The 22,325-nt window shown below is 31.1% G+C and overlaps 1 protein-coding gene across 1 annotated transcript; it reads right to left on the bottom strand.

Annotated features, from left to right (window-relative positions):
* Window positions 1-12,902: 12,902 nt before the first annotated feature.
* On the bottom strand, window positions 12,903-22,316 carry LOC139520263 (retinol dehydrogenase 11-like). Its single transcript, XM_071312763.1, has 7 exons — window positions 22,224-22,316; window positions 19,207-19,367; window positions 18,601-18,840; window positions 17,793-17,882; window positions 15,429-15,611; window positions 14,581-14,690; window positions 12,903-13,116 (listed from the first exon to the last, which is right to left on the bottom strand). The coding sequence occupies exons 2-7, from the start codon at window positions 19,343-19,345 to the stop codon at window positions 12,928-12,930; spliced, it is 951 nt and encodes a 316-aa protein (XP_071168864.1). The 5' UTR covers window positions 19,346-19,367; window positions 22,224-22,316; the 3' UTR covers window positions 12,903-12,927.
* Between the last annotated feature and the right edge of the window lie 9 nt (window positions 22,317-22,325).

Here is a 22,325-nt window from a genome sequence, read left to right as displayed (position 1 = left end):
ATGTACATGTATTGATTGAATGTGTGCATGTGGTCAGGGATTTTTCTTTTTATTATTTTTCCTCTTTTGGGAGAAAGATTGAACTTTGTCCTTCTTGGGGAATAAGCGGTTAAATGAGTGGAGTGCTGGGGCATCACTTTGTCTAGTTTACATTTTTTTCTCGTGTTGTGCTGTTACACTACTGTTACAGTCCGATGTTTACTCACATACATGTTAAACTCCGCCGCGTGCACTTTCTTTATGTACCTGTCCCAAGTCAGGAGCATGAAGTTATATTGTGTTGTTGTATACATATGTGTCATATTTGGTTTTTTGTAAAATAGACCGTTAGTTTTTTCGTTTGATTTTTTTTCACATAGTGCATGGTGGCCTTTTGTGGCTGACTATACGGAGTGTTGAAGGCTGTACGGTTGCCTATATATGATTTCTTACATCCCCTGCATTTAATCACTGGTGGATAGTTGTCTCATTGGCAATCACACCACATCTACTAGTAACTTTATTTCAACTCCCATGTTGCGTTTTGTATACTGCAACATTGTTTATTCAGTACGCATATCCCAGAGCCCTCTTTTCGGAAGCCCGAGCAAAAGCCCTTGTTCCGCGATAGAAAATTTAATTACGAACTCAAGAAGACATATGAAATAGCTCGACTTTCAACTCGAAATCTCCTAAATGAGACTTACATTCGAATCTTCTCAAGAAGACCAAAGAATAGACAAATCATCATTACGAAATAACAAAACCTCATCATGTAATGAAACACCTACATTACGTTAAGTCACATACACATCAAGTAATGTTAAAACCACATTGACTAATGAAACAATCATATTAAATAATGGTGAAACCACATCGAGTAATGACAAAACCATATTGAGTAATGACAAAACTATATCAAGTCAACACGAAACCATATCGTGTAATATCGAAATATCATTAAGTAATGACTATTCCATATTGAGTTATATTAAAACATCACTAAGTAATGTCAAAACCATATTAAGTAAAGACAAAATATCATTAAGTAATAATAAAACAACATAAAGTAATATCAGTGTTCCATTTAAGACAGCTGTGGCGTTCCATAACAAATGCTGACTACTGGTGCCCTAAATGTGATGAAGAACTGTGCTCCCAATGTCTGAAGTATTACAAGGCATCGAAAGCCTTGTGTAACCATGATGTTATATCTGTTGACAATTATAAAGAATTACCTCCATCGATAGCCAATATATCACCATACTGTTCACAGCATGACAGAACTATTGTCCGCAACATTAAAGAATCGGTTGTCCATTATGCATTTAAACCATATATTCAAACCATGCTAATTGTCTTGGGATATTATCATTTTAGAATGTTATACAGACAGTAAAGACTTTAGTCTTATTGGAAAGTCTTGCTGATAATCTGAAATGGGTCAAAATCAGTTCCGAGAAAGTTGAAAAAGATCGAAAACAAAATCTTGCTGAAATCAAGAACCAAAGTCAGAAGTTTCACGATGAAATAAAACAGATCCGTAAAAAAATTAACGAGCACCTTGGCATCTTAGAGCAACGAATAATTCAAGATCTCTATGCCGAAGAAGAGAAAGTTAAATCTAAAATAGAAGACTTACTTGGAAAACTTGCTGAAAATGCGGGAAATTTGAATCTATTGCAAACTAATATGTTAGCTATCAAAGAATATGCGTCAGACCTACAGACATTTCTTGTGAGTAAAATGATGGAAACAGAAATGAAGAAACATGAAACATTTATACAGTCGTTATTTGAGGACGGTAGCTTACAAAAAAAAAGACTTGAACTGTAAAATTGAGGACAATGTATTCAACTTTTTGTCTATGGTTGCATCATTCGGTTCAATATCTGTTGAATTTAGTTCTCCAATGGTGGTATTGCAGACAGGGAAGATCAACAAGTGCAGACCAGAGCTCGTCGTCATACACCACCTACAAAATGTACACGTATCAATGATATAAAAATGACGTTAAAAAGAAAATTTGAATTTGATAATGTAGTAGGTTGCTGTTTTTCTAGTACGGGAGACATCTTCCTGGTAGACAACAGCAAACAAACGTCTTCTGATCTTGAAGGAAGATGAAATATAAATAAAGGCAACAGTAGTATACCGCTGTTCAAACTCATAAATCCATGGACAAAAAACAAAATCGGGTTAACAAACTAAAACTGAGGGAAACGCATAAATATAAGAGGAGAACAACGACACAATACTACAATGTAACACACACAGAAACGGACCAAGCATCAGACAAAATCCCACGAGAATAACAAATATAACATCAAAACCAAATACATGAATTTGGGATAGACAAGTACCGTGACACGTGAAAACCGTGAAAACTAACATACATCAGTTGTCGAGTCAATACCCGGTAGATGTTGTCGCTGTTTCACTTCCATCTTCAAATCAATTTCAAATTATCAACATTTTAACCAAAAAACTGAAAAGCACAATCAAAACAGCCAGTACCTGTTTCGGAATATGTTACAGAGATGGCCACTTGATATACTGTAATACTGGCAAAGGTATAGAGAAAGTCAATGTTTCATGCAATTGCTCTTCTACTTTGGTTAAACACAATACCTTGCAATTGACCTCATGGAGTTTTGAAACACCCAAAGACAAGATATTGTATACTAATGGATCAAACAACGCCGTAGCATCATGCTATAATATTGTTACTAGAGAGAAGATGTGTGATTGATTGATTGATTGTTGGTTGCTTTACGCCGCATTAGCACAAGAGCAGATGTGGGAAAACAAAAATCAATCAGTTAGTCTTCCGTACAGGATAGCTATAGATAAAGACTCAAACGTTTATATTGCTTCATATGGTATTAATAATATAATAGTATTGTCGCCGGATGGAAAACATGCAAGAAAAATGTATGGAAAGGAAAACGGAATTAGTCAGCCTTATGAACAAATTGATAGTTGCGAATAGTCATGGACCTTCAAATTTCTGAGTACGTGGTTTACAGCTGCGAAAGAAATGAATTAACAACATGTAACATCTGCCTAAATTTAAGAAATGATTGACTACTGGTGCCCTGAATGTCACAATTTCAGAGTTCAAACAAAAAATTAAAATTGTCTTACTGTACTTTGCTATAAGATGAAATATCATGTCTGGAAATGTTTTAATTACACACGATGAGCAGTTTCCCTGTTACAAAAAAAGGAAAATCACAAAAAAACTGAACTAAGAAGAAAATCGTTAAATTATTGTGATTATTTTTCAATACTTCAAAAGAAGGGTCATTTAAATCTCATTTCATCTCCGAAATGTGATTAATAATTATTTTCTTGACATTCTATCAGATATTGTTATTTTTTTTGTATACGTTTAACACTAAATGTTGTAATATTTTTGCACCTGCAATATCATATCAAAGATCGATATGATCTAAAACGGAACAATCTATTCGCAGAATGAAATTGTAGAAATATTTAAATATTCCTTTATTGAAATGCTTAACGGTACATTAAATGCAGAAACCGCAGTTCTTTTCAATATACATTTTGTGTAGTGGACAGTTGCTCAATTGTATGAAAAACTTTATTTGGTGACCTTTCATGTTTTAATATCCGTTTATTTAGATCTACCAAGACAAAACATATTACTTGAACAAGTATGGTGTCATTGGGCTTTTGGTACACCATCAATCCTCAATTTTTACTGTTTTGTCAACAAGTATAAAATTTAGAATGGAAATGGGGAATGTGCCAAAGAGACAACAACCCCATCATAGAAAAAAACAACAGCAGAAGGTCACCAACAGGTCTTTAATGTAGCGAGAAATTCCCGCACCCGGAGGCGTCCTTCAACTGGCCCCTAAACAAATATATACTAGTTCAGTGATAATGAACGCCATACTAATTTCCAAATTGTACGCAAAAAACTAAAATTAAAATAATACAAGACTAACAAAGGCCAGAGGCTCCTGACATGGGACAGGCGCAAAAATGCGGCGGGGTTAAACATGTTTGTGAGATCTCAACCCTCCCCCTATACCTCTAGCCAATGTAGAAAAGTAAACGCATAACAATACGTACATTAAAATTCAGTTCAAGAGAAGTCCGAGTCTGATGTCAGAAGATGTAACCAAAGAAAATAAACAAAATGACTGCATATTAAAATGAATTGACAAAGGAATGCTTTACTCACAAAAGATTAGTTGAAGATCTTAATCATTTTTGTTATTTAAATAAAATGTGAAATTTGGCATAATGGTCCTTGTAGTCTTAATAAAACGAATTTTGGTTATTCTATCTACTTGATCGTTTGTAGTGTATTGCTCGTAAGGACTTCGTGTAATGTAAGCAGTACTTTAAGCAACAACAGAAAATTTGTTCTTGCAAACAATCTTAAATAAAATTGTGAATGGAAATGGGGAATGTGTCAAAGCGACAACAACCCGATCATAGAGTAGACAACAGACGAAGTCCTCAAATGTAGCGAGAAACTCCCGCATCCGGAGGCGTCCTTCAGCTGACCCCTTAAAAAATATGTATACTAGTTTAGTGATAATGGACGTCATACTAAACTCCGAATTATACACAAGAAACTAAAATTAAAAATCATACAAGACTAACAAAGGCCAGAGGCTCCTGACTTGGGACAGGCGCAAAATTGCGGTGCATGGGTTAAACATGTTTATAAGATCTCAACCCTCCCCCTATACCTCTAGCCAATGTAGAAAAGTAAACGCATAACAATACGCACATTAAAATTCAGTTCAAGAGAAATCCGAGTCCGATGTCAGAAGATGTAACAAAAGAAAATAAATAAAATGACAATAATACATAAATAACAACAGACTACTAGCAGTTAACTGACACGCCAGCTCCAGACCTCAATTAATCTGATTGAAAGATTATGTCTTCATCATATGAATATCAGGCACAATCCCTCTCGTACGGGGTTTAGTATCATACTATCATAAAGTATACGAGAAGAACATAACCCGTGTCATGCCAACAGCTGTTTTTAAAAATAAATGTGTTTAGTTCCGATGCAAAGACCCTATAAGTGAATCAATATTAAAGCCAAAATATGCAGTCTTTAATGACCTGACAACAGTAACGTAACTATATCCCACTCTCAATAAGTCTGTTTAAAGGTTTTGTAAGCTTTTGAGGTGAATACTGACGTTTTTGTGCTTTGTAAAGAATATTACGTATAATATGTCTGCATGTTGAGTTATATTCACGAATTATTTCCTTATACCGATGATAAAATTTAATAAATGTTTTGACTAGTTTGTGATATCGAAAACCCTGGTGTAATAATTTTTCAGTAATACATAAATTTCTCTCGCTAAAATCTAATACGTTGTTACATACACGAGTGAATCGTACAAGTTGAGATATATATATTGATTCACTTATAGGGTCTTTGCATTGGAACTAAACACATTTATTTTTAAAAACAGCTGTTGGCATGACACGGGTTATGTTCTTCTCGTATATTTTATGATAGTATAAACACCATAAGATGGTGGCAAGGGAATGTCACCATCTAAAAATGGATAATTAACGATAGGAAATGAAAAATCATCTCTTTTATCATAAATTTTTGTATTAAGCTTCCCGTTAATGATATAGATATCAAGATCGAGGAAAGGGCAGTGGGCATTGTTAATATTAGTTTTATTTAAAGTAAGTTCAACAGGGTAGATTTCTTTAGTATACATACTGAAGTAGTCATTATTAAGAGCCAATATATCATCCAAATATCTAAAATTATTGTTAAATTTTTGTATCAAATGTTGTTTCGATGGGTCTTTGCTAATTTTAGTCATAAATTGTAACTCATAAGAATACAAAAACAGGTCCGCAATAAGTAGTGCACAGTTAGTCCCAATTGGAATTCCAATAACTTGACGATATACGGAATCTCCAAAGTGAACAAAAACGTTATCAAGTAAAAATTCAAGCGCATATAGTATCAAAGCATGTCCAATTGACATAGTTCTTTCAAAATTTAAAGAAAATGTGCGACCATTAAACGTGGACCTTACCGTATTGTTGGTGGAAAGACGGGGACATGTAAGTCATTTTTTGGCATAACACTTATCGATAGAAGGGTAACCACAATTTTTATTGTTAAAAATGTTAGCGATGGCAGTGTTTTTAGATAAACGATTTTGAAGATTGAGACGTGTAGATACCCTTTGAACGAGTTTAGTATGTAATATTTTTCCATGTCTAAGCAATGTGAAAATTCTAAAAATGATTACTTTGTCATGTTTTTCAAGCAACTATCACGATTATCAACTATGGTTGTCTTTTTCTTTCAAAATTGTTAAGACTGTCGAGCAACGAAGAGTCATGTCTGGTTAAAACTGACTTCTTTCAAAGTATTCACATAAAAAATTGTTAAAACATTGTAATTCTATATACTTGGGTTATATTTACTTGATTCAAAACCTAGTTCAAGGCAAGAACACAACAAATCTGCATACCAAATAGTGTTAACCTGTAACCTGTGGTGTGTATCTTAATTAACTACTCGAATGAGAAAATAAGCTCAAGGTCATAACTGACAGCTTCTCCCTAAACCAATCTACACATCAAATATTGTCGACCTGTCATCTATCATATTCTTTGGAGAACAAAGAACTGAATTCTAAACAGAAACTGCAGTCCTTCTAAGTGTACCTTGGTAGGGTTTGTTTTTCTCAGTATTTTGCTCTCGATGTTGTGCTTTGATGATGCCTACCCTCTGGGGAAGAAAACAGATAATTTAACCTGTAAATGCCATGAATCTATTATTTTAAAGGTGTTTTGCATAGAAAGCAATAACTGTGCTTTAAAATTATGCAAAACAAACAGATGTTCACAGTCAGTTCTTAAAACCTTTAGTGAAGTCATACACTAGACTGGTGACTTCATAAATAAAACTTTTGAAAATATGTCTTTGTTTAAACACTTCTAGTTCATAGCTTATTAGCTAAATTATTTAAGATTAAGTCAAATGAATATATACTGCCAGCAACCTATCAACATACTAAATATTTAATTTTTTTAAACATTGTTACTTTTTTCTAAAGTTAAACTATCTTATTTCACCTTTACTGTATACAGTTCATTCATATTTACAGCTTCATTTCAGTATTTCAAAAAATAAGTTATTGTGTATAGATAAATGTTTTGAAAGGTAGATAAGTTAGCCTTGTCAGTTTATTTTCGGTTGACTGTCCCTCTGGTATCATTCGTCCCTCTTTAGAAACGTTGGTTTATGGCCAGGATTTGTTTTTATTTAATTGATTCATGACTATTGAACAACAGTATACTATTGTTGCCTTTATTAAAGACTATACATGATAAACTGATTTAGGGAGTTCTGAATTCAACAAATTTGAATACACTTTTTTGTTTTACCTTCTTTTCCTTTCAACTAAAGTAAAGATTTGTGACCTACTGAAGAATAGTGGTAACTTATGGTAGGTGTGTAGTTTTAACCAATCATCTAGTTATTAAATTTGTTCAAGTTATTGAAAAATTGAACATTAAATAGATAGCTAACATAATATTAATCTATACTAAAGCATAATTACTAAGACACAAAACTTATTTCGAAAACTAAAGTTATATGGCTGCCAGAACATGAAAATGAGGTCAAGGTCAGGTGACAATGACTGGCTGATAAGATCTAATGATGATCTATCTGACATATATAGTTCCATAATTGTTTATGAAATTAATGATAAGTAATCAAAGTAATTTGCAAATTCTAATGTCATCTTACCTGAACTATTGTTTTTTATGGTTTACCACTTTGATGTATTTATAGTAAGTACACAATACCATGTTGGCTGATCAGCTGTATCTTTGATTTAAAATAACATACATTGTAATCCTTAAACCCCTTTCCTAATGTAAATGCATGAGAATTCACAATTGTCTTTGTTTCCCAAACTACCAGTATCCTGTATTACATGTTTATGCTGATCAGGATTATGTGGGAAGGTTAGCAGTAGTAAAACAAGACCATATAAGAGACTTTTTATTTAAAATTGACAATATTCAATACAGACTAGATAATGTTATGACAGTATGATAATATAATTATCAACAATGTGCTAAATTATTGTCATGCCAAAGAATTCACATTTATTCACAGGTCAGAGGAGATGGAAACAATATAGTAAATAAAACTTTAAAAAGGTTGAACTGGAATGAAAATTAAAACTTTTCCTCAACATTTTTTAATTCTTTAAAATCTTAAAAAAAGATTTCCTGATTTCATACCCCCCCCCCCCAAACTCCTTTTGAAGTTACAAAAATGGAGATTTCCTTCTTTCCAGTTGCAGAGATTATGCCTGATAACCTTTATTAATATAATTGTTGGTAAAATTTTTATAGTATTTTAATATTTCATCACAAATAGATAAGATCAAACTATCTAGACATGAATATAAATATTACTAGCAATTAGTTAAACCACAATTCTTAATTACCTTGGGTGTCCTTTTACTATGCTAACAACCATGTTTTTGCCAAACATTGTCAAACACATACCATGGCAACTCTAATAGTAGTTTTTTGTCAAAAATGGATATTTGGACCTCCCTCCAGGGTTACAGACTCAAAGAGGGATACATCTGATTTTATAAGAAAAAGAGTTTATTAAAGTCCCTCAAAGAACTAGGTGTATTGGCAAGTATGGGTTTGGTATACAAAACAAAAACAGATTTCGTAAAATTGTAATTTTTTCCAAACATCTGATTGATTGCTGGCTTTTTATTACCACCTAATCATATAATCTTTGATAGAATGTTAATGGCTATATAAAAAGTCTACTACAGCCATCCAATCATGTATAACAATTCTAAGTTTTCTTTTGATAAAATGTACGATGTGTTCGTGATTGGTGGCATTGATTTTCATTCATGTTGTAATGTTTAAAAATAGCACCATTGGTTTACCCTGTTATATAAGGAACAACCTACAGAAATAAACTCTTTAATCAGGCTTTAATGGAATGCATCTGTATAATACTAAATAACACTCTAAAACAGCAATAATATATATATATATAATATAATATACGTATAAAACAACATGTTAAATATTAAACAAAATAAACAATTAATATTATAATAATAATAATAAATCATAAATAATTAAAATAAAAATTAAAGCTTGCACAAAATCACAGTAAACATATACATGATATAATGACAATCATTTCAATCAATTAAATAAGGCTTGCAACACTTCAAACAGCCAATACATAATATTTCTTTACAATTAATATATATTAATTTGTCATGGGTTTCACTTCAGTCATACATATAAAGATGGCATATAATTGTTTGAAGCAAAACAATCCTTAATAAACATTAAAGTGTTTAAGAATATTATAAAAATTAAACAGGAAAAGCTTTTCAACTATAAATTACTGAAGGATTTTAAAGGTGTAGGTGTGATAATGTCCCGTTTAGCTTATAAACAAGCTTTCATTGAAGCTGATGACAGACAGGGACACAGTAAAGGCTTTCCACTTATTGATTGATGGGGCCTTTAGAATGTCTATAAAGTGTGGTCTGATAATTTAAGTTTAATTGGAAAGGAGATAGATCCCAACATTCTTAACATTTGTTCCCCATCATATTTTCAGTATCTTCAATCTACAATTTTGAAAATTTTGGACAATACCTGCCTTTTGTTCTATCTTTGACCAGAGGAGACAATCTTTGAAAAAATATTGATGACAGAAAATGGACACTAATTGATGGCAAAAATTCATACTTGTATTTTGCAACGTGAGCAAAAGCCCAACATATTCTTCGACAATCTTTGCAAGAATGCTTGTTCATCAACTGACAATTAAAATACATGAAAAACATGAAGTAAAAAGTAAGTGATTTTAAATTTAAATCTGTATTCATAAAATGTATTTGCTGACTGAAAAAACATAAGAATAGGTAACAATGGATTTCTTCATGTATATCACAATTATTTTTTAATAACTATTCTTTAATATAAATATAAACATTTGAAATATAAATCTACTAAAAATACAATGTATATGAATATAAACAATTTGTATTTTAATACTTTAATAAAAAATATTTTAAAGGCACTGACTAGAAATAATTTTCTTATCATAAAAATGCGTAAATATATATGTAGACTAGATGTTATCATATGCTAACATACATGAAATAATTTACTTTGTTGTCATGTTTTTTCACCAAAAAAAATCCTAATTTCTACAACAGTTAATCAATTATGACTAAATTGATTTATGATTAATTGTTGGTGTTTAATGACATTTTCAGCACTATTGGCAATGGTGTGGCATTCAGTTTTTTATTGATGGAAGAAGCTGAAGTGGCTGAAAAGAACCATGTATTTTCCACAGGAAAAATAAATCAAGTATGATAAACTTTTACTCTTAAGGAGATCAATAAGGTCACTTACTTGTACACTGGAATTTATAGAAGAAAAATCAAAAGTATAATAAATCTATTATATATTCAGACTTTCATTATTTTGTAAGATATCTGTATTTACATTTTGAATTATTTCATACATATTTTTATTATGGGGTTCAAACTGGTATCTTATGCAAAACTACCAACATTGCCTCACTTTTTTCAATCTTGTCATTAAAATTTAGATATGACCAAGACCTTTCCCATAAAGATATTTTGCTACAAATTGACTTGCACAAAAATGTTAATTCTGGTAAAATATTTTTTTTTAGGTAAGGGTTGCTTCATTTTTTATTTTGCCAAAATAAGTGTATAATTTGCCAAAATAAGTGTAAAATTCCCATTTCAGGTCAATTATAGCAATTTGACTATGTTTATGACTTAAAAGTGATGTTACACATGACTTTTCTGCACTTTAGTGTCCAGATTACATCATTATATTCATTTATTAAAATTTTCATAATTTTTAAAGGCTCAAGTAATTTAACTAAATTTGCAATATGGAGGGCAGCCACACACCAAATAATGGTTCTTATCATACTTTCTCCTTTCTATGCGTATATCCTACAGAACAGAATTATCCTTGTTTATTGTATTCATGCATTGTACATCAAATGTAGTCAATGTGTCCATTGCTGAGAACCTTTAATAGAGCAACTTACAAAAAAGTTTTGGCAGATGATGGACTAAAATTATTCTGTTATTTCTATGACTCTTGTATTCCTTTTCTTCTTTGTAAAAAAAGTCTGCATTTTTAAAAATAATTTGTAATTTTGTCATAAATAAAAGCTATATTATCATTTTTTCTTTCTCAATTTTTGATCCTGGTCTATGATTGACTCCAATCACATGAATATAATGAGATATTTAGTATATAGTTAAACAAAACAGTAAACCAACCAAAATAAGACCAACAAGAATGTGTCCCCAGTACACGGATGCCCAATCTGCACTATCATATTCTATGTTCAGTGGACCCTGAAAATGGGGGAAAATCTCTAATTTGGCATTAAAATTAGAAAGATCATATCATAGGGAACATGTGTACTAAGTTTCAAGTTGATTGGACCTCAACTTCATCAAAAACTACCTCGACCAAAATCTTTAACCTGAAGTGGGACGAACGGACAGACGGACGAACGGACAGACGGATGAACAGACGGAAGGACAGACGGATGGACAGACGGACCCACAGACAAGAAAACAAAATGCCCATAAATGGGGCATAAAAAAAATAAACATCTATACCACACCATAGTCAACAGTATGGCAAAATCTAAACATATTCACAATAAAAGTAAGATAAAGGCACATTTGATTTTTTGTAAATTAAACAACCTGATTTAAACATTTTGATTTGAATGTTACATTGAGCAATATTACAACTCTATACCAAGGCTTCCAAAAAATATTTGAGCCAGCCAGACATTTCATATCTGATCCCGATTTTAATCCCTTAAGACTTAGTCACAAAAGGCAATTATGGTAATCAGATGGCCATTTCAATGATTGACATTACATTAAAAAAAAAACGATTTTAAACTTTACTTTGATATGATATGAATTTGATGTTCGGATGTAACTGTTAAATTGGCAGTGCATCATTCAAAGTGTGCACATCAGCGTGCTCATATCTGCCTTAGACTTTTTATTTACAAGTGCAAAATGACATTGTCAAAAACTTCGTTTTCACATTGTTCTAACCGGATGTTGACTTGACAATGGTAAAACATGGACCATAAACGGATACGTAAAATCCGTGTACGTTTTACAAAGAACGACTGAGTTATTTCTTCAACAAAATACTTGAAATGAACGTTAGATACAGGTATCAATGATAATTTTAGCATTTTTGAAGAAATGTAGGATGCATAATTAAATTTCCCACCTTTGCACATGCGCACACGTGTTCTAGTTCATAGACAATAGACGATAGACAATACGACGTAGTTCTGACGAATTTTCATTTAAAACCTTTTTTAATTTTTCATCAAATCATGTTGATAAACTAATTTCTAATAATTTTAATCTTTTGGACTAAATCAATTAGAAACAAACCGCTAAAAAGTAATAAAAGTAAGAAAAAAACTGAATAAACCGATCAATTTATACGATGTCCCGTACTGAACATAGTTCGCCTGTCACCTGAACAGGTAGATTTCAGCTGTCCAACTACTAATTAGCCTTGATTAAAATTAGAAAGTATTGAAGTAGGTGTGTTGTTTTGATAGTAATTAATCATCATGTCACATTTATGACCGGAAATGTGTTGATGTTTTAAAGGTAAAGATCGTGAATTATGTAAAAATGACCGAAAAAGCCTTGAAAACTAAAAAGTATATGACCGTTTCATGCTTTGCCCAGCCGGACTTTTACCGGACATTATCCAAATGACCGGAATATATGACCGTTTTGGAAGCCCTGCTCTATACACAAAGATACTTTCCTATTGTCATTTTGATTCAGTTAATCTCTCAGAGACTTCCCAAATCTTTTTACATAAACCTTCATCGTAAGCTTGTTTACTTATCCAAATAGTGTTTTCATAGTCTTTACAATCCATATAATAATGTCCTGACACACCCTGTAGATCCTCACTGATGGCACAATATATAGTAGTCTGGGCACCTTCCTCACAAGTCTGTAAATATTGAAATTAGTTATAAAATTGATAAAAGAAAAGAAAATACGTTGATTTTTGAATGAATAAAAGCAAACATAATGCAAACATAATGCTATCATTGTTTAATACATGCCAGGAAGACAGGAAGTAAAAATTCACAAGAACATGTCACTTTGAATATCTCAAGTATGAGATGTACTAATTTAAATTACATAAGCTTCTTCAGTGTTATTAACCAGTGGTGGATCTAGCCATTTTCAAAAGGGGGGTTTAAACCCAGGATAAAAGGGTTCCAACCATATGTTTCCAATCAAAATCATTGATTGTCAAATAATAGGGGGTTTCAACACCTCACTCCATCCCCTTGATCCTCCACAGTTAACCGGCCATTTTATGTATAGATTCATGTAGGTTTTGAATGAAACAATTTGAGCAAGACTTACTTCCCTTTTGTCATAATGATCTATTTTTTTTAAAATGCCAGATTCATCACTATGATCTAGTAAGAATCTTTTATCAAATAAGAAAATCAACCGTTTACTCCTTCAAAAATGGAGGTCAAGGGAAATAAATCAAAATATGTCATATGAAAACCTATCTGTTAGTCCTAGTACATATTTGAGTTCAGCTGTTTTGGCCTTGACAACCACTGAGACTTGTGGGGTATCTTATAAAACAGATTGTCTCTTAAAGAAGGGAAACAAGTAAATTTTTAAAACCCTGTCAGATGTCTGTTTGTTCAACTTTTGGTTTTGATAAATGATCAAAGTAACATTGAAACTTTTGTAGAAAGAAATCAAATACATTATATTTTCTTTTATACGTTTATAAGATGTAACGGACCATCAAATTCAAATTAGGATATTCAATGGTCAAGAGTTATGGTTCTTTATTTGTTAAGAATAGAAATTTTGTTGGGTTTTCAATGAAGCAAATAAATATAATTTAACCAACAATCTTACTCATAAAGTCAATAATTTAAAAGTTTCATATTGAATAATACTATTTATGTTTATTGTTGGACACTATTGACTATTTTGTTATGACAAATTTATTAATGGAGGAAGATGGAGCGCCCAGAGAGAACAAACAAGCTGTCAATTCTGGTCAATCAATTTTAGATTGCATGATTTATTGATTACATATAGTTAGCCTAATCTTCCACTTTATAAATTTTTATAATTTCTATAGAAAAATATTAACTTCAAGCAGAGTTGTGCTACCTTTTTATACCCTCAAATATCTATACTTCATTTGGTTTCCAAACTTTGGGTTAGTTTTCATGATGACCCCCCCCTCCTCTCCCACAAAAAAAAACAAAAGAAAAGACAAAGGAAAAGACATACAACAAACATATACACCATAGTGTAAAATTGGGATGACTGGTGGTTGCAATGCATTCCGCAATCAAGACAAATGCTCTAAAGCAGTTATTCTGATATGTTTAAACTAAATGTTAATATTATATAACACTCTACTTACCTTGAAAAACAGGAGTCCCATTATTTGAAATGGTACTCTTACAAACACAGGAATGTTTCTAAGAAGTTCTGTTCTAACTGATCCAGGATGGAGACAAGATGTTGTCACACCTAAAATATAATACAATAATTCAATGAATTTTACTAATGCAAAATGTCTAATGTGTTTCTTTTATTGCATACGTGTCTGTCAAATTTGACAAAAGTTTGTGAAAACATTTACACAATTAAAGTAAAGAACATTATATTTCATAAATAAATGATTTGTTTGTTTGGTTTTTTTGTTTGGTGTTTAACACTACTTTCTAAACAATGGCTATTTCGAGATGTCCAGTAAACTGGAGTGCCTACACAGACCACAGACCTCCAGCAAGAAAACAGACAATAGTGTAATGTTGAAGTTGAATGCACCTGGCATATGTGGGGTTTGAACTCACAAATTCAGTGTTGACAGGCTAGTAAAACAGATGTTGAACTACTTGAACCACTAATCCACTGATGTCTCAAAATAAATCATTGGATTTAATTTAATGTTCAATGTAACACATTTATAATGTAACTGCAAAATTTAAGATAAAATATTAAAACAAAAACAAAATAAATATGGTAATTTTCTCTAGGGAGATCTTTCTATGAAATTTTACACAAATGATAATAGAAATTAATTTCTTTCAATCATTTAGTAAACTGCTAAGAATCAAGAATGTACAACAGAAGTGTTTGAAGTTTAGAAAATACAAAAATTCTTTATTCTTTAAACTCAGGCAGTAAAACATAGAAATGTATAGGTTTCAATTTCATTAACTTTTTTTTATCTTATTAAACTTTGAGAGATACATAAATACTTACTAGTTCCCTGTAATTTTCTTGATAGCTCTTTGGTAAACATTATATTTAACAACTTGGTATCGTAGTATGCTCCAGCAATGCTGTACTTTTCACCATTCAAAGTATCAAAGCTGACACTCCCAAACATATTCACTATAGACGAAACATTCACTATTCTGCTGTTTGGAGTCTTATTCATCAAATCTAAAATGAAATGAAAACAATTTATCAAAAATTGTAAATCAAATCTGTTTTTTTATAAACAAACTGTATTTCTTTAATACTGTAGAAATATTAATTTTAGTGTTTTTTCTCTAAATAATATTTCATGGGGATTTAATTTTGTGATTTCAAATAAATGGAAGTGATATTATGTAGGTTTAAATCTTCTAAAGTTTTAATTTCTTGGATGTATTCTTTCCACGAAATAAACGAATAAAAATCCTCCACGAAAATTTCTGCTTTTACAGTATTTATGGTATCACAGGACACAGATTTGAGGCTGGACTAAGTGCTACGGTCCTACTAAAAAGCGCCCGGGAAAAGAAAAAGCGCCCGGAGAAGGAAAATTAGCGCCTGGAGAAGAAAATTAGCGCCCGGGAGAAGTAAATAATAATATTTTATAACAATATTTTTTTTCCTTAAAAAATAACTAATCATTGCTTGTTTTGTCCTTAATATAAATGGGGATATGTACGATGCTACATCTAAAGTGTTGTTGTACTTTTACATTTTAGATTTCAAAATTGTATATTAAAGTAAGTAAATAGATATAAATAAGAGTACAGTATATAGAAGAATGATGAAAGACATTGTCCTCGATCAAAATGTATATTTTGTTACTAAAACAAGGAAATATTGTGTGTAGTTATAAAGAGTTGTGGTTTTGTACTTGGCTAATTATACAAATCAAAGTATATCTATCCACAGTGTAACCATACAATCTAATAAATTGTCTGGTAAAAATGGGTTTACATGCAATTCAAATTGTGGATAGTCTAGAGCAATTTGGGTATCCTTTTTTCCACAGAGACAAAGGAAAACTAAAAATCTTTGATGATACACCGTGTCTTTCAGATTTAGACCTCGTAACATAAATACAGCATCATTGAGTAAATGAATGCTGTCAACTGAAATATTCAAAATAGTGCATTCTTGGTTAAAGGCAGAACTTATTATGTTTTGGAGAGTTGCTTTACTGTTTAGTTTTGTAGCGATTATGGACATGGTATTGCATAAGTCTGTATCTGGAGCACGGATAAAGTGTATTGTAATATCAGAATTATAGTGCAGCAATCTAGAATATCCATAAATATCACAAGTGATATGCCCAAGGGGTGGATTTAGTTCCTGCAATAAGGTGCAGAAATGGCTATAACCACTTTCACAGTTTTTATTCATTGCCTCAATATCTTTCATAAATGAAACACATGGTTCTGTTAAGATATGTAGTTGACATTCAGACAATTTTGATATTGACGGCACTTTTTCTGCTGCCAAATACTGCAGAGTTGGAATCATCATTCTGTAGATGAAAATTAAGATATTTTATTACATCTTGTTGTTTTTAGAAAATTCAAAAATGATTTGCTTTCAATATTTATACAGGAAATTGATGAGCATGTTTTTTTTTACGTCTGCAGTTTCATTATATAATTTAGAATTGAAGGCAAGGAACTAATTGAGACTTAGTGCACTATTTTAATTTTTCATTTGGTACTAAAAATAATCGGTACCTGAGGTGAACACTTTTTTATACAGATGCTGAGATAGATTTATTATATCTTTTTATAATCAATGGCTATGGTTATAAGGGTTTTAATGCTTAGACTTAAATTTAAACCAAACTTCTGCTTTTTACCCCCTTGTTTTAACTACGGTACATATAGTTTTTGAAAAAAAAACATGTCTTTTGATGTCTTACATGTTATAAATCTTCCGCATAAACTGTGATCCATTATTATCAGTCTTTCGAAATAGTATTCATATATTTTTGTTAAAACTGAAATATTCATAATTGTTTTTGTGCTTTATTACAAACGTATATATATTATCTGAATTGGCAAATTACTTGTCTAAAATAAAAAAAAAAAATTCATAACTGAACAAAGGTGTCTCATGCCAATAAAATATAAATATAAATTTTCCCCGGGCGCTTTTTCTGTTCCCCGGGCGCTATATTTTCTTCTCCAGGCGCTTTTTCTTTTCCCCGGGCGCTTTTTCTTCACCCGGGCGCTCCCAGGCACATTTTAGTAGGACCCAAGTGCTACACTGTTTGAATGTCATGACTTCACAAGACACAGATCTGAGGCTGTACATAGATTTGACTTTTACATATATATCAATATATACATATACGATTGGGTGTCCTCATACGAATCTTACCTAATAACAAGTTAGTCAGTAAGAATGGCCCAAGATAGTTAGTTGCATAACTATATTCCAAACCTTCTTCTGTCATGGTTTTCTTCATGCCTGTTAATTTTAAGAAAAAATTTTCTTGCTATGTCATGTTTAAGATTTGATTTAATCAATATCTATGTAAGCCATCTATAAAGAAACATTAACAATAAGAACTCTCAGTGATATGATTTTTTTCAGTTTTAGAACGACACTCAAATAAAAACTCTTCTACTGTAAGTTATACAGTATTTTCAATAGCATATAAATTAAAATTAAATTTTGATGATTTTGATGTTGTTTATACAGCATCTCCTTTAATAGATTTTTTTGTCGTTTTCTTTGTATTTTGCATGTGCAATTACATGTACTTCAAATCTAAACATTTAAAGTGTAACCCTTCAAGATTTAAATATATGGCAACATTCCCTTCCTTGTTATTTAATGAATACTTAAAAAAACAACATTTAATGTTGAGCATTGAATGTTTAGGCTACCCAGTCCAGAGATATTTTTATTAAAAAAACTGAGTTTTTATTTAGGTCTTTCCACTTTTCTGTGGAAAGACCTATTAATTTTGTTCTGATTATTATTCTTCTTATTTTTTCTTCTTCCGCCACATTTTTTTCTTACAGTGTATAGCTGTTTCACAAGATGTTGCTTAGATTATTTGCATATGATATCAAACAGTAATTTTGTTTTTGAAACTGATCTTGTTTAACCGAACAATTTTATTGTAAGAGTTGTCTCCCCAATCACTGTAAACCATCTAGACATACAATGTAAGACATACCTGAAACTGCTGCATTGTTTACCAAAATATCTAATCTTTTCTCTTCTTTTGTAAAATCTTCAGCAAACTTTCTTACAGATGCCATTATACTGAGATCTATGATCTTCACAAATACATTTTGGTTTCCTGAGGTTTCTTTAATTGTTTTACAAGCTGCCTCTGCCCTTTCTCTGCTTCTACAGGCAAGAATCACACGTCCTTTACGTCTGGCAAAACTTAGGGCTGTTTCATATCCTATACCTAAATTTAAAACCATTATTTCCTTAAAAGTGTTTATTGTTTGTGTAACATATATGACAACAAAAGATAAACTAAGGAGTTTAAACATTCATAATTAACAATATAATGCTTATATAATTTGAATCAATAAAACAATCTGTTTTGAAGTAATTGTGCTCAGAAGCTTCATCACATAACAAACTTTGGTACCCTAAAATTATTTTATTTAAAGATGTCTTTTAATTACCAAAATTTTCAAAAAGGATGACATACTACATGTCAGATTGCACCTTAAGAATAGAAGCATATATTTTGCTTGCTTAATTTCATTCCATCATAGATTATTATATTGCCTAAAATTTGTCTGGAATACCAAAAGTTTTTCACCTGTGTTAGCTCCAGTTACTATTATTGTTTTCCCTTCTAGTGATGCTGTACTGTTGCATTTACCCTTCAGTAGTTGTACAATAATATATACCACAAGTAATACTGTACTTATGGTCACAATCCACATGGAATAATCCATCACCTTTAAAAGAGAGATAATGCTACAAGAAAAAGAATTCCAACATTAATTTAACTGACTATGCAAAAAAACACTGTAAAACAAAATATCAAATTAAAAACTGCTGGTGACAGATACATGTTATAACTTGAAGATAAATTGACAAGAACTGCCAGTTTTTTGGTTGAAGGTCAGTGGTTTTTTTCTGGTTACTCCAGCTTCCTCCATTAATAAAGACTAGCCCAACCATATTGCCACAGGGGCTGAAAGTTTCTTTAAACACCAAATATCAATTAAATTGAATAGTAAATTAAATATTCTAAATATTTAAATAGTAAATTTAGAATACATGATTGCTCTTATATCAGTTTATGATAAATTCCTATAATATTTATAAAATTACAATAATTTTCCTGTACTGTGTATTATTTTGAAATCAGTGTTCTATCTTGTATTTTAAGAACTTAACAAACAACTTTACTACTAAGCTTGGTTGTAAAAACTGTGTAACCCTATAAAATTGTTCACTGGAAGCTTTAATATATAATAATATAGATAGGCATTACCTAAAAGAAATAATAGTACATGTAAGTACATGTATTCATTGGCCCTATAGTTTTTGTTCTTAAATTTCATGAAAAGTAAAGAAAACTATTGTGAAGGAAACCAAAGTTGTAAGCTGTATAATTGTATTGCAGTAGCCACATTGATATAGAGAAACAACAACATAATAGAATGACATTACAATAGAAGTTCTTTACTAACATGTCATCCGTACGTCAGGTTTAAGTTCATGGGTTACGCAACAAAGACATAGAAGTAAACACTCTGTTATAGCAATGTAATCAAGAGAAGAAGAAGACAAAAATAAAAATGACTAAAGTTTAATCCTATTCATAGTTTTTGATGAAATATAATTAGAATTGGAGTTATTTCCCTTTGTCACATTTTGGAGGTGAAACTGGTTTATTTTCTTATTTGATAAACCAAATTCAATAATAGAACAGGGTTTTAATGTCCCTTGCATTGTTGTTCTATCCAAGGGCAATAACTAAAATAAATAAAGATGTTGTTCTTTAGGGAACATTTAAAAAAAAAGAAGATATTACTCCAGTAATGAACATGATGAATAATGGTAACAGTAGTATACCGCTGTTCAAAACTCATAAATCCATGGACAAAAAACAAAATCGGGGTAACAATTGAAGACTTTTAATTTAGCAATTTCTGATATGTTTAATATTTCCAAGAGAAAATCATTAAAAAATTGGCTGAGAAATTGCTGTGACATACCTTTGATATGAATTTGATATTAATTTTGCTAAAATCTTCCATGCAAGAGCACTTACAATGCAATTTTATGATGAATGTGTCCAATGGGCATAATTTAACTCTTTTAAAAGTAATTGATTAACACTGATTTTTGAAATCATTTAAGACATTGCTGATACAAACCTATGATATAAGTTTCATAAATATTCTGGTAAGAATTGTTCACATGATCAGAGCGCTTACAATACAAATGTACAATTTTCCATAAAATTGATGTTTCCAAGGGGTCCAGGTCTTTGTCAACTATGTGCCACATTGTATCCGGTAGTTCTTTTCTCCACCAAACACCACAGAACACCCCAAAAGTTTATTATTTTGTCTTTAATCGTTATAAATGTGACTTAAATATAATATTCAAGTTATTAATTCAACAAATCAGATTAAGAGTCCAAATATCTACAGAAAACAGAAAGGAAGAGTCTATAACACCCTACTTTTTGAACTCCGCAGAGCTCCATGGACACCTCAAATATATGTTTTTTAGTTTTTTTTCTTCTTCTATATGTTCTTTAAAATATTTCTACCAATAATAAGGAAAGAGACAAATATCAAAATCTAACTGATGAATAGAAATCCAGGATACTTGAACTGATAACTAATTATGAATATATTATTTTAATATGGGGACGAAGTCCCCTATTACAGTAGAAAATTCAATAAAAAAAAATAAAAAAATATCAGGAAAATTTCCTGAATTTTACATTGTACTAATGAACTCAAAATCGTTCAATTTTTTTTTGTCGTGTTTTTTAATTTCCGGATCTGCGCAGAACATATAACTCTACTTCCTTCTTCCGGTCTTGTTGTCGTGAGACTTTGATTAGTCTAGTAAAATATAGGAACTCAAGGAACACAATACCAATATTTCATTTTTAATCATTCTTGGTCTTTGGTATGAATAAACGTTAGGCCTACCTGATGCATTGCGTTTCTTTGTTTACATTGAACATGACGTCATAACTTAAATAACGTCACAAGTAAAATCCCTAACAACAGAACCAAAATTGGAAACGTTACGGTATTTCCATATCTTTATTTTTTTAAATATTTAAAATCCAAAAAAAAATAATTTAAACAAACTTCGTCCCCATTCACTGAGGTAATGCCTGCCTCATATTAACATACACAATGTAATCTGGAAAGTGATGAATCCAGAGACGTTTTCCTTGATATTGATTATCGATTTTACATAAATATGATGCCCATAAAAATCTAAAAAATTCATTAAAGTATACGTAATTTAATTTATTTAATCGTTTTATTGTATAATATTCATGGTTTTTCTTAGTGGTTGGTGGTTTTGTGGGTTTTCGGCGGTTTTTGGTGTTGTGGGGTCGTGTTCGGTGGTGAAAAAACCCACCACCATGTATCAGGTAAGTTTTATTCACTAATCCTCTATTATATGTGTACAAATTAAATGAAATGTACAAAATTACATAAAATAAAGCATTATGATTATAAACAAGGGTTCAACAGTTTAGTTTCATAGTTAATGGCAACGTTTGAACATAACGAACTTTTCATCTCAATACAATTTCAATTTCATTTAATTTTCAAAACTACCTACAAATTAAGAATTTGAATGAATATTTTGTCTTTTCCTTTAAAGGCAATGAGAAATCTTTCTGTGACCAGCTTTTCGGTAATTGGTTAAATTGCCCCTTACAAC

The sequence above is a fragment of the Mytilus edulis genome, chromosome 4, assembly GCF_963676685.1.
Source record: "Mytilus edulis chromosome 4, xbMytEdul2.2, whole genome shotgun sequence".
In the NCBI taxonomy this organism is placed as follows: Eukaryota; Metazoa; Mollusca; class Bivalvia; order Mytilida; family Mytilidae; genus Mytilus; species Mytilus edulis.
Note: the sequence above shows the minus strand (reverse complement) of the source record. Positions and strands in the feature narration are given on the sequence as shown.